The 16,884-nt window shown below is 41.1% G+C and overlaps 1 protein-coding gene across 5 annotated transcripts in view; it reads left to right on the top strand.

The window, feature by feature from the left end:
* Positions 1-16,884, top strand: part of ITPR2 (inositol 1,4,5-trisphosphate receptor type 2) — a 525,086-nt gene that overhangs the window by 103,482 nt on the left and 404,720 nt on the right. For 4 of the 5 annotated variants that reach the window (XM_066264976.1, XM_066264974.1, XM_066264967.1 and 1 more), the window contains 2 exons: positions 14,089-14,204; positions 15,388-15,474. In XM_066264976.1, coding sequence (XP_066121073.1) covers positions 14,089-14,204; positions 15,388-15,474 — 203 coding nt within the window. Of the gene's footprint in view, positions 1-3,296; positions 3,335-14,088; positions 14,205-15,387; positions 15,475-16,884 lie in introns of those variants that run through there. The other variant, XM_066264987.1, reaches the window with a different exon arrangement.

Raw genomic sequence — 16,884 nt, 5'->3', positions numbered from 1 at the left:
CACTCTGTTGCAACCAGAGCCATTCTAGCGCCTGAGGCAGAGGCCACAGAGCCATCCTCAGTGCCCGGGCCAACTTTGCTCCAATGGAGCTTTGGCTGCAGAAGGGGAGGAGAGACAGAGAGGAAGGAGAGGGGGAGGGGTGGAGAAGCAGATGGGCACTTCTCCTGTGTGCCCTAGCTGGGAATTGAACCCAGGACTCCTGGATGCCAGGCCGACGCTCTACCACTGAGCAAACTGACCAGGGCTTATGGAGTGCTTTAACTGAGCATTTGAACGTAGTACCAGCAGTTATTTTGTAGTAGAAGACCTTTTCAGGGTCTAGCTAGGGATGCAGTTTGCCGATCTCTTTAATAGTGAGACCCAAACCAAATCACATGTGCAAATACAGCAGAGGCAGGTGATGGGCTGAGCTTTTCATCAGTAAACACAGATGCGGACTCCTCCCCTCCGCGGCGACCACCTGTACTGTGGTTCCCACTGTAAAGCAGAATGTGGTGTTAGGAAGGGACCTGCTTCCCAACGCAAGACCCCTTCTGCAGCACTTCTCATCCGCCCTGCCTGAACACTTGCCTGTGGCTGATTTATATTTTTTGGATTTCTCCAATTGCTGGTAAGGTTTTCCTTACATTGAACAAAATTTTGCCTTGATTCTGGATGAACATAGAAAAAAATTTTTTCTTCCCTCTTTTATTTATTTATTTTTATTTTTTTTTGTATTTTTCTGAAGCTGGAAATGGAGAGAGACAGTCAGACAGACTCCCGCATATGCCCGACTGGGATCCACCTGGCAAGCCCATCAGGGGGCGACGCTCTGCCCACCAGGGGGTGATGCTCTGCCCCTCTGGGGCGTCGCTCTGTTGCGACCAGAGCCACTCTAGTGCCTGGGGCAGAGGCCAAGGAGCCATCCCCAGCGCCCGGGCCATCTCTGCTCCAATGGAGCCTCGCTGCGGGAGGGGAAGAGAGAGACAGAAAGGAAAGAGGGGGGAGGGGTGGAGAAGCAGATGGGCGCTTCTCCTGTGTGCCCTGGTCGGGAATCAAACCCGGGACTTCTGCACGCCAGGCCAACGCTCTACCACTGAGCCAACCGGCCAGGGCCACTCTTCCCTCTTTTACATGTAGATCTCCAGCTGGTTTGAGTGGATATACAGTGTGTCCGTAAAGTCATGGTGCACTTTTGACTGGTCACAGGAAAGCAACAAAAGACGATAGAAATGTAAAATCTGCACCAAATAAAAGGAAAACTCTCCCAGTTTCATACCTATTCAATGCAGTTCGATGTGGGCTCACACACAGATTTTTTTAGGGCTTCTTAGGTAGCTATCCTGTATAGCCTCTACAGACTCGTCACTGACTGATGACCTACCAGAACGGGGTTTCTCCACCAAACTGCCGGTTTCCTTCAACTGCTTATCCCACCGAGTAATGTTATTCCTATGTGGTGGCGCTTTATTATAAACGCGCCGATATTCACGTTGCACTTTGGTCACGGATTCGAATTTAGCGAGCCACAGAACACTGAACTTTCCTCTGTACCATCCACATCTCGACTGGCATGGCTGTGGGCTGCTCTGCTGTATACACGGTGTTACGTCATCATCTGCGCCTGCGCACAGGCTGCCACATTAACCTACAGAAACTGGGAGAGTTTTCCTTTTATTTGGTGCAGATTTCAGATTTCTGTCGTCTTTTGTTGCTTTCCTGTGACCGTTCAAAAGTGCACCATGACTTTACGGACACACTGTACTTACTCTGTTTTCTCTGTTTGGCAGTGTTTCACAGTTCCCATTGTTGTTGATTTCTGTATATCAAGTGCTTTCTCATTTGCCTAACTTTGTTAGAATACAGGCCATTTTAAATGTGCCACCTATCATTGAGCCTAATATTCTGGATGTGCATAACTGAGTCCAGTAATCTGGATTTGTTCTTACTTCCTCTGGTCAAAACTCCATTCTTAATCAGGCTAAAATGACTGCATCGGTTTTTCAGCTCCCCCATCACTGTTTATTTGTTATAATTGGGGTGATCATATACTTTATCATCCAAAACAGGACACTTTTGTGAGTGAAAGAGGACACAATAATAGGCTCAGGTAATAGGCATAAATAAAACTTTTTGGCCTGGCTGGTGGCTCAGTGGTTAGAGCGTCAGCCCGGCATGTGGAAGTCCCAGGTTTGATTTCTGATCAGGGCACACAGGAGAAGTGACCATCTGCTTCTCCCTCTCTCCTTTCTCTCTCTTTCTCCCTCCCTCCCTCTCTCTCTGTCTCTCTTTCTCTCTCTCTCTCCTTCCCACAGGGAAACCGTTGGTGCAGCATCAATCCAGGCACTAAAAATAGCTTGGTACTCAGGCATTGGCCTAGATGGGGTTTCTGGGTGGATCCTGGTCAGGGTGCAGGTGGGAGTCTATCTCACTATCTCCCTTCCTCTCACTGAAAAAAAAAAAAGAGATTAAAAAAATTGTCCTAGGCACACAGGGATGTCTAGTCACTTTAATTATACTAAGGTCTAGTCCAGGGGTTGGGAAACTTTTTGGCTGAGAGAGCCATGAACGCCACATATCTTAAAATGTAATTCTGTGAGAGCCATACAATGACCCGTGTACGTTATGCATTATCCAATAAAAATTTGGTGTTGTCTTGGAGGACAGCTGTGATTGGCTCCAGCCACCCCCAACTATGAACATGAACAGTAGGAAATGAATGGATTGTAATACATGAGAATGTTTTATATTTTTAACGTTATTATTATTTTTATTAAAGATTTGTTTGTGAGCCAGATGCAGCCATCAAAAGAGCCACATCCGTCTCGTGAGCCGACCCCTGGTCTAGTCGCTCCCTGCCCCCACTTTTTAATATTAGCTGTTAATAGCCCTGATGCTCCCGTTTATCACATACATAAGCAGTTGCTTTTTTTCTGAACACAATACAGAATTTTATAGTTAAGCTTATTTAAAGTTTAATTGTGCTGATATTTTTTCTTTATTGAAAATCTTGATTTTTACATGTCAGGTTAGCTATTTCTCCCTAGCCTGTGTCATCTAAAAATTTGACAACCATCTTTCCAGCATATTCTTGCCAGATATTGGTAGTCTTAAAGCTTCCCTCCTTAGATCAGCAGCACCCATCCACCTCTCCCTCACGGAACTGTGTACAGAGGTAAATGGGAACCAGGGCTTAGTGGGTTCCTTTTTCATGTGTGCGCATTTTAATAGGAGAAAAGCAGACTGTAAAACCTTTCAGAGAAGAAAGAATAAGTATCTAATTATTGTTTCCCAGGTAACTTCGCATGAGTTTCCTTCTGCAGATTCTAATCATCTTTCCTACAACAGATAAGAGGTGCGTAATGTAGAATTACGTGCAAACAAGTTAGCTAATAAAAGCATCTGGGACATAGATGCCACAGTAAAGGCAGAAAATAAAAAGATATTTTTAGACGAGATCGGCGCATTCAGGGTGGTATGGCCGTAGACTAAAAAGATATTTTTAAAAGGGCATCTTTCTGTTCCATTACAATTGCCTATATAAAATTTTTATTGGTCGATTACTAAAAGGATAATTTTTATAGTTTCAAAAGTTATTGATAAAGAACTTCACTTGATCATCTCAGTTTCCTCTTCCCTTGCCCACACGATTTCTCTCTCTTTTTGTAATTTCCACTCCCTTAAACCCTAACCTTGTGTATGCATGTAGTCCTCGAGAATGGTGACTTTCAGACACTTTTTATTGCAACATTCAGTGAGAAACACATTTTGCATTGTAGTCCAGCAGATATGTATACACACATGTACACCCACCCCCCAGAAACAAGTTTCTTGAAAGACTACTTGCAGTGTCTCTCTTTGCTTTCTTTTCCCATTTTATTCCATTCTGTTCCATTCCATTCCATTCCATTCCATTCCATTCCATTCCACTCCATTCAAAAATATCTGATGGGGACCAAATAAATTGATTGCAAACCTAGTGTACACAATTACAGTTTGTAAAACACTGCTCTAAAGTTGTTGTCCATTGATTGACTCTTAAATGATCTGTAGAGGTAGGTGCTTTCTGGTGGTAATCGTGAATAGAAAGCTAGTCTCACTTGGGCATAAATCTACAATAATGATGTTTAGAACTCTGTGATTGTTTTTGTTCTTAGGGATAAATCTCTGCTTATAGAGGACCTAGCACAATACACTGATTTTGTTGTAGGTATCCCCTATGAGAATAGTAATTAATTCAGTCACTAGACAATGAAAATATCTTATTACATAACAAATATCTTCAATATCTTATTACATCTAAATATCTTATTACATAAACAAAATGGCATAAGATAGCCTGTGTTATACTTTTTAAAAACAATTTTAGCCATGAGTTATTGTTATGCTAAAATGGGTTTAAAAAGGCAAGCCTATTTCTATAAAGTTAATTTACCTGTATTAACAGTTTAATTGTCCAGCTATTCAAAAATTATTACTTTCCAAGGGGAGCACTTGAGGCAGTAAAATTCCCTGTTCATATGTTTGTAGCTTGCCACCTCTATTAGGTTGTTGTTACCGATTTTCAGATAGTCTTTTTTGAACACGTTTCTGGGCCCTCGTTAGAGAAGTTCAGCATGTCTTGATGTACAGTGTGTCCTTAAAGTCATGGTGCGCTTTTGACCGGTCACAGGAAAGCAACACAAGATGATAGAAATGTGAAATCTGCACCAAATAAAAGGAAAACTCTCCCAGTTTCATACCTATTCCGTTCAGTTCGATGTGGGCTCATGCACAGATTTTTTAGGGTTCCTTAGGTAGCTATCCTGATTAGCCTCTACAGACTCGTCACTGACTGATGGCCTACCAGAACGGGGTTTCTCTACCAAACTGCTGGTTTCCTTCAACTGCTTATCCCACCGAGTAATGTTATTCCTATGTGGTGGCGCTTCATTATAAATGCGCCGATATTCACGTTGCACTTTGGTCACGGATTCGAATTTAGCGAGCCACAGAACACACTGAACTTTCCTCTGTACCGTCCACATCTCAACTGGCATGGCTGTGGACTGCTCTGCTGTATACATGGTGTTACGTTACGTCATCATCTGCACATGTGCACATGCTGCCACATCATCCTACAGAAAGTGGGAGGGTTTTCCTTTTATTTGGTGCAGATTTCAGATTTCTGTCGTCTTTTGTTGCTTTCCTGTGACCGGTCAAAAGTGCACCATGACTTTATGGACACACTGTATGAAATCAGAGACAGCTAGATAGGCTACCATGTTGGGTGAATAAATTTCAGTGACTGTACCTAGACACATTTTTAAAGTTTCAATTTGATAAATACTGAGTGTCTTTTGTTAAATAATGAAGATGGGCTTGGAGACAGATTGCTTTGGGTTAAACCTAAAGGCTAGCTTTGAGACTTGAGGTAAAATATTTTGAATTTCTCTTTCCTCATATTAAAACTAATGTTTACCTCAAAGAATTTTTAGAAGAATTAAATGAGATAATGTATGTAGAAACATATGCTTATAAATAAAAATACTAATAAAAGTATTATATAAAAGAAATATATATGTGTTGTCTACATATGTAAATATATAGGTATACATACACTTATGTACATTTAAATTCATTTCCATTTCTTCTGTTTTGGACTTGATTTTTTTGTAATGGGATTTACAAACTTGCATTTTGATTTCTGAATCAGGCTGCTTCTTACACTTTTTTGATTATCTGTGTTAGTGTGACATTTTGAGAATGGGAAAATTACTTAAAATGATCTGTTAGGATTTTTTTGATAGGAATTCCACTATGTCTAATAGAATGGTTTGCTTAATGCTAACATTAAACCTTGACAAGTGTGGGGCAGCTGTGTCAGGCTTGCTCGCTGGTTTACTGGCTGCAAGCACTTTGCCTGATTGGTGCATGAGCACGTGGCAGAGGCACCTGTGCGTGGCCTATGTAAGACTGTGGGTGCTTCTGCTCAAGAGAGACGGGGCATCGCAGATGGCGAATTGCCTGCCCGCCACTGTGAGGAGCAGTTCTTACTGTTTCTTTGCCTGAGAAGCGGTTTTCCCTTGCCTGTGTGCTTGTGTGCCCTTGTGAGACTTTATTAAATGGAATGGTCCAGCATTTTCTGGCTCTGCAGTTTCTCTACCATCTGCCCAAATCCAATGTGGGCCTGCCTGGCCTCGGTCACCGGCTTTATAACAAAAATGAAGATAGATAGATAGCATCAATACGTTTGAATCTTGTTTTTCCCTACTCCAAATGAAGCAAAAAAAAAAAGAATTAGTTCATTTGTTTTTGAATATTTACCCATTAATGTATGAATCAGGTAATTAATTCTTTTTTATTTTTATTTTTTGTATTTTTCTTTTTTTTTTCTCTCTCTTTTTCTGAAGCTGGAAACCGGGAGAGACAGTCAGACAGACTCCCGCATGCGCCCGACTGGGATCCACCCGGCACGCCCACCAGGGGCGACGCTCTGCCCACCAGGGGGCGATGCTCTGCCCCTCCGGGGCGTCGCTCTGCCGCGACCAGAGCCACTCCAGCACCTGGGGCAGAGGCCAAGGAGCCATCCCCAGCGCCTGGGCCATCTGCTCCAATGGAGCCTTGGCTGCGGGAGGGGAAGAGAGAGACAGAGAGGAAGGAGGGGGGGGTGGAGAAGCAAATGGGCACTTCTCCTATGTGCTCTGGCCGGGAATCGAACCCAGGTCCCCCGCACGCCAGGCCGACGCTCTATCGCTGAGCCAACCGGCCAGGGCCTTGTATTTTTCTGATGTGAGAAGTGGGGAGGCAGAAAGACTCCCTGACAGGGATCCACCCAGCATGCCCACTAGGGGGCGCTGCTCTGCCCATCTGGGCTGTCCAATGCAACAGAGCTATTCTAGCACCTGAGGCGGAGGTCATGGAACCTTCCTCAGTGCCTGAGCCAACTTTGCTACAATGGAGCCTTGGCTGCAGGAGGGAAAGAGAGAGACAGAGAGGAAGGAGAGGGGGAAGGGTGGAGAAGCAGATGGGCACGTCTTCTGTGTGCCCTGGCTGGGAATCGAACCTGTGACTTCCACATGATGGGCTGACGCTCTACTGCTGAGCCAACCGGCCAGGACCAATTAATGCTTTTTGAGACTAAGATTTTTTAATATTTCTATTGATGTCTTAACACTTATTTAATTATATAGGCACATGTGGCATATTTTTCATGAAAAAACATACATTAGTTTCTTTTGAAGTATTACAAGCTGCTGTCAATGTATATGTATCTTTATAATTTTCTCTAGAAATTGAATTGTGTTGCGAGACTGTGATAGGAAGGAAACCTAGGCAGATCTCACTCTCTGGGCCAGTGTTTTTCAGTGTCTATACTTGCTAAATACACTAATAAGTGCTTTAATTTTAATTTAATATTCAATTGAATAAAATCAACTCAGGTGTAAAGAAAGAAGTAGTTGTAGTATTGCTAATAAAAATGGTACATTTTAGGTAGATCTTGTTGTGCTAATGAAATCTAAGATGAGATAGAGATGTCAGATGGATAGAGATGTCTTAGTAACAGTGGTCGGCAAACTCATTAGTCAACAAAGCCAAATATCAATAGCACAACGATTGAAAGTTCTGTTGAGAGCTAAATTTTTTAAGCTTAAACTATATAGGTAGGAACATTCCTTACCAAGGTAGCACCCGCACGCGGTATTTTGTGGAAGAGCCACACTCAAGGGGCCAAAGAGCCGCATGTGGCTCGCGAGCTGCAGTTTGCCAACCAGGGCCCTAGGATATTTAAGGCTGTTGTATAAAAGCAAGATTAGATTTGTTCTAAATGACCTCCAGGTGCCTCTATGTAGAATTATGAATAGTATTTCAAGTAGGCTATTTTGCCTCAATATGACACACCTGCTCCCAAATGGCACACTTGTATAGCGGCGGAACATTGAATTGGGTTCAGAGGATCTCAGTTCAAGTTTACCAACTTTGTGGACTTATGAAAAGTCTCCGTTTCCTTCTGTGAATATGGAGAAAATAATCCTAGCTAACTCTTAAGGTTGTTGGGAAGATCAAATGACCTTTATTGTCAATGTGTGTAGTGCCCTTTAGAGTTTACAAAGTGCTCCATGGCAGTAAACTGTACTGCTGAACAAACCAAGTGGAATTAACGTCCCTGCTCACCAGAGGCCAGTCACTTGTGAGGGCATTCAAGTGTCCTATGTGTGGCTGAACTTGTTCACATTTGTAATTTATTTTTATGTAGAGAGTTTATCATGAAGGACCTATGCAACTCACTCTCTTGAGTTTTTGCCTCTTTATCTCGGAGAAGGGAAAGATTGGATTTTATCAGAAGTCCTACAGTTTTAGTATTCTGTGATGATAAAGACTGTTTTCCTTCTTCTCCAGTAGTAAAATAGTTGATTTTTGCCTAGAGGAAGTTATCCTATAGTCTTTATGGTTGCCCATCCATGTGTTGTGATCAATTTTAATGTTTCCTAACACCCGCAATAAGTTCTCTTTGACTTTTGTAACATTCTAGAACAGGGGTCAGGAACCTATGGCTCGCGAGCCAGAGGTGGCTCTTCTGATGGCTGCATCTGGCTTGCAGACAAATCTTTAATAAATAAATAATAAAGTTAAGAATATAAAACATTCTCATGTATTACAATCTATTCATTTCCTACCGCTCCTGTTCATGGTTGCAGGTGTCTGGAGCCAATCACAGCTGTCCTCCGGGGACAACACCAAATTTTTATTGGATAATGCGTAATGTACACGGGTCGTTGTATGGCTCTCACGGAATTACATTTTAAAATATGTGGTGTTCATGGCTCTCTCAGCCAAAAAGGTTTCTGACCCCTGTTCTAGAGGACACTATCCCTGTTAGATGCCCTCTCGATACTTGTCTAGGCTGTGATCAAAGGAGGTAGAAGTTTAGAGACTTATATGCTTAAGGAAACATTGCTTTTTAACCTTTAAGCATAAAGAGCTTTATGCAAACACTGTTTCAGGATGAGTTTCTTAGAAAAGCTGAAAAACAGAGCTACCATTGTATTTTAAAGGTGAACGTGTACCTCTCCTCTCCCTGACCTACTCTGAATTCTAATTGTCTCTTGTCTGCCAGTCTCTTAACTTAGGGAAAGTTTTCTTACCACTTTGTTTTATCACTGGGAAGGTCCCATGCTCTTCACAGAACTCTGCTGCATCCTGTTTATATTCTAAAGAGACACTCTCCAGACTCCCTCACTCCCCACCCTTTTCCACGTGAAGATAATAAAGCCCTTGGCAGCAGCATTCCCTGTAATCAGTGTGAGGTAATTTTACAGGCTACCATGAAAGAGCCATTTGTTGAATGCCCACTTTGTGACAGGTATTCGCTGATGGTTTATGTCTTGCCTCATTTAAATCTCAGGAGGGAGGGATATGAAGCAAAAAGTCTTCCTTCCACCATTACCATAGGAAGTTGCTGGCCACTGTGTAACTTGACCTTTACATATAAGAGCCCCAAATGGAGTTCTATAGACAGTTCTGGGTTGTAGAAACTGCCTTAGGTACAAATATTTTCGAAAGTGTTTTTATAGGTACAAAGCAGAAAACATTTTAAAGAAATTTAGGTAGGTAGCATAAGTGAAGGTTTAGACTGGTTTCCTGCCAAACTGACACAGAATTATCTGGGAAGGTGAATTCTTTGATTTCCAGTGCTATATGCCATGAAGTCTGTGCTCTACACCATTTGAATAGCTTTCATGTCTCTTCTGTCCCTAGTCAGCAGGCTAAGGAGGCCACTGAGCCTTTCAGTTAAAGTGAACACTTCTGTGGGGCTGAATTTCCTTCCAGAGCTGTAAAAAAAAAAAATAAATGTTCTAATTCTAAGACATTGTTTTTATAATATGGCCTGACCGAACGTTGCACATTTTGTCAGATTTCTCACATTTCTGAACTTCTGTAATTCTTCAAAATTCATGGTCTCAGATCTTTAGGTTAAACTTTAAACAAATTAAACTCATATTACTTCTTTTTTTTTTGTACTTTTGTAATTTTCTCTATTGGACCAGTCTTTTTTTTTTTTTTTTTATTCTTTGAGTTTTGAAAGGCTGAAGAGATTATCGTTACCTAATGAACAAGTGACGCCAGAGCGTTTCTGATTGGAAAACCCCCTAAAATCTAACTGTGAACAACGTGTAGACCTCTAACGTTAGAGAATGAGCAGGCCAAGGGATGGAAAGCCAGGTTTAGAGTCAGGGATGAGGAGGGCGGAGGAGAGCTGATAGCTCTGAGGCAGCTGGCTCCCACTGCCCGGAAAACGGGGGAGGCTCTTGGGCCTGGCTCCACCATGGGGCGTTAGTGACTGTGTCTGCATATTTTAAGAGATGTTTCAAAGTAATGGCGATTGCATCCGCTGCTCATGGCCATGCTGTTTTAGGGTATTTGAGAATTTTATACAAAACACTGTGGCATCTGAAACCAAAGAGGCTAACACCTTGTTGTCAATTGGGCACTTTTGATTTACGTTTGTTCAAGTTTAATCTGACAACTTTAACATTGTTAAACAAGTGAAGCAATATTAATAATAATACCTTACATTTATAATAGGGTTTTAAAGTTCCTAGTGTACTTTCACACAGATTATCTTTTGTGCATATCTCAGCAGCTTTGTGACTGAGGTATGGCAGGTGTTATTAACACTTTTATTGTGCAATATTGACAAGCAGACAAAATATATGATGAGTCCAAGACCAGCTGATTTTTGTTTTCTAAAAGAGGCAGAGAAAATTAAACACACACACACATACACACATACACTCTCTCACACACAGACACACACACATACATACACACTCACATACACTCACACACTCACTCCAGTCACCATTATAGCCATCAGCAAAAGCAATTTTACAGAAGTCTGTATGCCCTATGTTAACCGAAATAGTCCTGCAATAGTAATAGCAGTTCCCGCGCAGAAACAGATTTGTTTACTGTGATATAAAATTACTGTGAGATGCCACCTGGGGAGGTGGCTGAAGAGGACATCAAACGAAGGCCCCGCACACAAAAAGGGCTTTTGCACTCGAAGGCTGTGTAGCTCAGAGTGGGTGGAAGCTTGTTCATTGGGCCATCTTCACTTTCCCTCTCTCTCACTGTTCCCTACCCCACATAATAGACCGGTAAGCCTGTTGATTCTGATGTTTCCGTTGAAATCTATAATATAATTACCGTAGAGCTCAATTTCAGATGCTCCTTGTCTCTCAGCCTGCTGGCTTTGGTGCTGGTCTTCTGGCCAGTTTGTTCACATCGCCTCACATGGTGTAAGACCTTAAAGCACTGTCCCAGTTTGACCTTTCCCACAAGACAAAGCCCATATCCCACAGCCTAGCACTCTGTGGCCCTGATTTCAGCAAGCCATTTTATTTTCATTTCACAGCAGGGCCAGAGTTTCCCTACAAGGTTAGTGGGTCCCTCTGCATTTACCCACTCTACCTTTGTTACTCATTGGCTCTGTTTGGAATGTCCCCTCTCCCCCGGGCATTTGAACCCTCTTGACAACTGTGTCGTATTGGGTCCTTAAAACTTAGCTTGTGTCTTCTCCTTTGGAAACACTTTCTGGCTTTCTCTGCTGAAGTTGGCCACCTGCGTCTTTGTGCCCCACAACAGCTCCAGAGTTCCCCAGTGAACCTTGAACATGGGGTTGATGCCTGTCGTACCCATGACACTGTGAGCTCTCTGAGTCTTAGCACCCAGCAGCAACCTAGGGGAAGCCTGGGTTGGCTGGACGTGGGACTTCACTTCACAGTAGCTTCATCAGAATCATGACACACACACTTTTTTTGCTAGCTACCCAAAGATACTACTGATTAGGAGCACTCCTGCATTGGTTTGGAATTTAGGAAGAAAACATATCCTCTGTCAAAGGATTATTTTCTAATGAACTCAGTTAGAAATTTGAAGTAATGGGGAACCTAATTTCTTTCTTTTTCTATAGGAGGGAGGTCAGAAGTATAGACTGCAGGTTAGAGTTCACTTCTACTTAAATAAGATTTGTGTTTTTGCTGCACTAAAACAATGTGGAGTTTGGTTACCTGCCTAATATAGGATGGTCAGTATAGTCTGCATTCAGTTAGGGGCACTCTTTTGGAGAGATCTGTAAACAACTTTTTTTATTTGTGTTTCAAAGAATTGTCTAGTCTCTTTGTAGTTGCTAGTATATAGAGAATAGTTTCTAGGGCTTATCAGATATATTTCCAAGGAAAACAAAAGTTTTTAGGTCTAGTTATTTGGTTTTCACACACATGCCAAGTTGTGATTCTTGTGTCATATTGTATTTGTAATGGTCTCTTACCCTATCTATAGCAGTTAGAAGATGTCTGTTTTCTGTTGCCTATAAAATATTTATGCATGTACGTCAACAACTTTTGTACCATAAAGTCATAATTAGTTTTCTATAGCCTTGTTTGTTTGTGTGGGGCAATCAATAGAATTCGTATTTATAATGATAAACTATAGAAAAAAGTCATTATTTCTTCTGAATTTTGAAAATTTCTTTAACAATTTTTAGTCATAAATTTTTATTTTTATGCCATTATAACCATAAATGAGATTTGAAAGATCAAATCTATCATTTAATTTTATAATTACTTTTAAAGAGAACAACAGAATGAGCTTGTATAGTATATTCAAGAATGTGACGAGTGGGCTCAGTGGTAGAGCGTCGGCCTGGTGTTCGGAGGTCCCGGGTTCGATTTCCGGCCAGGGCACACAGGAGAAGCACCCATCTGCTTCTCCACCCCTCCCCCTCTCCTTTCTCTCTGTCTCTCTCTTCCCCTCCCGCAGCCGAGGCTCCATTGGAGCAAAAAGATGGCCCGGGCGCTGGGGATGGCTCCTTGGCCTCTGCCCCAGGTGCTAGAGTGGCTCTGGTCGCAACAGAGCGACGCCCGGATGGGCAGAGCATCGCCCCCTGGTGGGCGTGCTAGGTGGATCCCGGTTGGGTGCATGCGGGAGTCTGTCTGACTGCCTCCCCGAAGAATGTGGTATTGAAGGGGATGATAGGATGGGATAAACCTGAAGGGAAGGGGGGAGGGCGCTATGGGTAGGACGGCAAGGGAGACGTTGAGGGGAATACAGGGGAGGGGTGGTGCATTCGGGGCAACACTAGAGTTTATGTAAAACACAATAAATTAAAATCAATTTTTAAAAATGTGGTTAAAATGGATATTTAAGTTGATTAAATTTTAATTTTGTGATACATCTTTGAAAAATGAAAATAGTCATAAATATTAACACAGCAACCAAAATATATTTGTTGTATTGAACTCATACATTTTTTTGTGTGAGATAATGAAAGTAATGTTTGGATTTTCTGTATCATTACTCCTTTATGAAAGAATACTGAGAATTGACCTTTGTCTTGGATTGTAATCCATTCCATGAACATGCAAAATCATTCATGTACAGAAGGATTCTTTAGTCTCGCTTTCATTGTTCTCATTAAAAGGAACATAAAATTTTTTGCTTTTTGACTTAGAGATATCACTATATTATTCCACTATGATGTCCTATCTTGATATTGAGTGGTAGAGTTAGGACTATAATCTTGGTTTATTTTATTTTATTTTTTCCCCCTTATACTGTATCTCAGATTTTCATATCATATTCATCCTAGGTATATGGCAACTTGGGGAATGGAAGGTGGAAATGTGGTTGTTATGATTGTTTCTATTTTTTGCATCGCTTTACTGTCAGAGATACATATAATGATAAGTAATTATTATGCAATATCAGATAAGGCAGTGAAAGTCACAAATGTCATTTTATTCAGTTTTTGAGACCAATACCTTAATATAATTAAAAGGTGCTATTCATATAATGGTTACCTTGGTTTGATTTCTTTATAAATTGTGTTATCTAAAGTTTCCTTTAAGAAACTTCAAGTAGTAAAGGGAATATTTTCACAGTCTAAAAAGTTATTAAAAAGGATGTTAAAGAGGAAATTTGGGAGTTGGCTGGAGGATGGGCTAGATGACCTTTTAATGTTCTTTATTCTCAGAGATTCCAAGATTCCAGTGATAGGCTAAAGGAAAATCTAAGAAATACTGGTCTTCTTAGTTAACAGTGTGTTTGTTTGTTATTTTGTCCTAGACTGCCTCTTTAAGGTGTGCCCTATGAATCGATATTCTGCCCAGAAACAATATTGGAAAGCTAAGCAAGCCAAACAAGGGAACCACACTGAAGCAGCCTTGCTGAAAAAATTACAGGTAAGGACCAAGCTTCTGTTTGTCTGGCTTAGGCTGGACCATGCGCAGCAATAACAACAGACCTATTTCGTAGCCTCCTGATTTCACTCAATACATAGACATTTACAATAGTTGTGGCAACATACTGAAACTGGAATGGACTTTTTTTAAGTGACAGGGTGTGACTGCTGATTTCCTAGTGTGTAGGTAATACACTCCTGCTGCTATTTTTTAGGGAGTGCCAGACTAATTCAGAGATTCGTATCATACTAGAAACCAATTCAGAATCTCTGTAGGACTGTCAAATCCAGTTATATTTTACTTGGCATAGAACTTAATTTTTTTTTTTCAAAGACTAGAAAAAAATATCTAGTGTTTCTGATTTGGGCTGAGTGTGAGTTTGATAAGACTTAATTTGTGTCATTACAATTTCTGTTATTTTCAGAATTGAAACTGTATTTTGAGACTTTTGAAATTCATCTACTATCCTGGTTGGTTTCTCTAGCAGTTTTCCTTCTGAAAGTAATTATAAGACCACAGAGCCTAGTACTTTTCTGAAATTTCCAATATTAAAGCATCCCAAGATATTGTTGGCTACTTTTCAGCATTAAATTGAGAGAATTATTGAACCATATATATATAAATAAATTTGTGACAAATAGAGAGAGAGGGACAGATAGGGACAGACAGACAGAAAGGGAGAGATGAGAAGTGTCAATTCTTCATTGTAGCTCCTCAGTTTTTCATTGATTGCTTTCTCATATGTGCCTTGACCTGGGGGCTACAGCTGAACGAGTGACCCGTGGCTCAAGCCAGCGACCTTGGGCTCAAGCCAGCGACCATGGGGTCATGTCTATGGTCCCATGCTCAAACCAGCGACCCTGTGCTCAAGCTGGTGAGCCTGCACTCAAGCCGGCAAGCCCGTGCTCAAGCCGGCAACATTGAGGTTTTGAACCTGGGTCCTCTGTGTCCCAGTCCAACACTCTATCCACTGTGCCACTGCCTGGTCAGGCTGCATTATATTTTAATTATGTACTTAATTATTGCTCCCCCACCCCAAGCACCAAGAGTAAATCAACCACCCTGTTTTATTCATAGTTGTATTCTTTCTTCTCTTTGTTCCTGAAAACCCTCTTATTTCTCTGTCATTTGTTGTACCCTTTCACGATGTTTCCACACTGAATATTTGATAATCATTTTATAGCATGCAGCAGAACTGGAACAAAAGCAAAATGAATCAGAAAATAAGAAACTATTGGGAGAAATTGTGAAATACAGTAACGTTATACAAGTAAGTGGTGATTTACTTTTCCATAAAAGAGGTGACTTCTTTATGGGTAATCTGCATTTGGTAGAAATGCCTAAAAGCATTACAGTTTGGGGGTACAGTTGGTGGGAATTAGAGATGTTGTGATATTTTCATTTGGCACCTGGCACACTATTCTGTGTGTTTGGGAATAAAAATGCTGTAACCGCATAAAGAAGTGAACTTCTCTAAATGTATGCACAAGTTATTACATCAAAAGGAGAAAGATGGGCAAACCTAATTTCTAAGCCTGTAATAAAATAGTCCTTTAGTATTAATGGGACTAATATGTAACATAGGAACCTGTGCTTTTTTATTTTGTAGGGAGTGGAAAGTTTTCAAATTATACTTTTAGATGGAAATTGTCCATAACTTATTAGAAGATCTTCTATTTCAGTTAGTGTACACGCTGATTTATCCCAGCCCCATTCCTTTCTTGTGCTTCTCTTAGACATTTTAACTTTGTACTTGGTTGTTTGTGAATATATGCCCCACCTTGTTCCCAGAGGAATGTAAGGCATTTTCAGAAACACACGCCACATAGCAAAATAAGAGAAATAAATAAGGCAACTGGGTCAAAGGGAAGATTATGGTTGAATAAATAAGATGAAGTCAGGAGTGAGACATGTTTATAAAAACCAGGTTGTAAGGTTTGGTAAACTTTGACGCAAAGCCTTTCCTTTGCCCACTTAGCTATAAGGGAAGCATGATATCTGACAGCATTCCCATCTGTGGTCCATACCATAGACATAGATCTAAATCAGAGGTCTAGAAGCATAAACATTCCCAAGAAGAAGACCACAGAAGTATTTCTAAATGAGCTCTCATAAAGAGGACACTGTTTAACATAGTAAACAATAGCCTTAATAACTTTCTTATAGTAAATACTGTAGTGAGGCATTTCATAGAGCTGTTTTAAAAATAGCCTCTCTCTCTCTTCCCCTGTCTCTTTCAAAAAAAAAAAAAAAAGCCCCGGCTAGATAGCTCAGGTGGTTTAGAGCGCTATCCTGATGTGCCAAGGTTGCAGGATCAATCCTTGCTCAGGGCATAAACAAGAATCAAACAATGAATACATCAGGGGTCCCCAAACTTTTTACACAGGGGGCCAGTTCACTGTCCCTCAGACCGTTGGAGGGCTGGACTAAAAAAAAACTATGAACAAATCTCTATGCACACTGCACACATCTTAATTTAAAGTAAAAAAAACAAAATGGGAACAAACACAATATTTAAAATAAAGAACAAGTAAATTTAAATCAATAAACTGACCAGTATTTCAATGGGAATTATGCTCTTCTCATTGACCACCAATGAAATGAAAGAGGTGCCCCTTCCAGAAGTGCTGCAGGGGCCAGATAAATGGCCTCAGGGGGCCGCATGTGGCCCGCGGGCCGT

The sequence above is a fragment of the Saccopteryx bilineata genome, chromosome 1 (assembly GCF_036850765.1).
Source record: "Saccopteryx bilineata isolate mSacBil1 chromosome 1, mSacBil1_pri_phased_curated, whole genome shotgun sequence".
NCBI classification, from domain to species: Eukaryota; Metazoa; Chordata; class Mammalia; order Chiroptera; family Emballonuridae; genus Saccopteryx; species Saccopteryx bilineata.
This window is presented reverse-complemented; position numbering and strand designations above follow the sequence as displayed.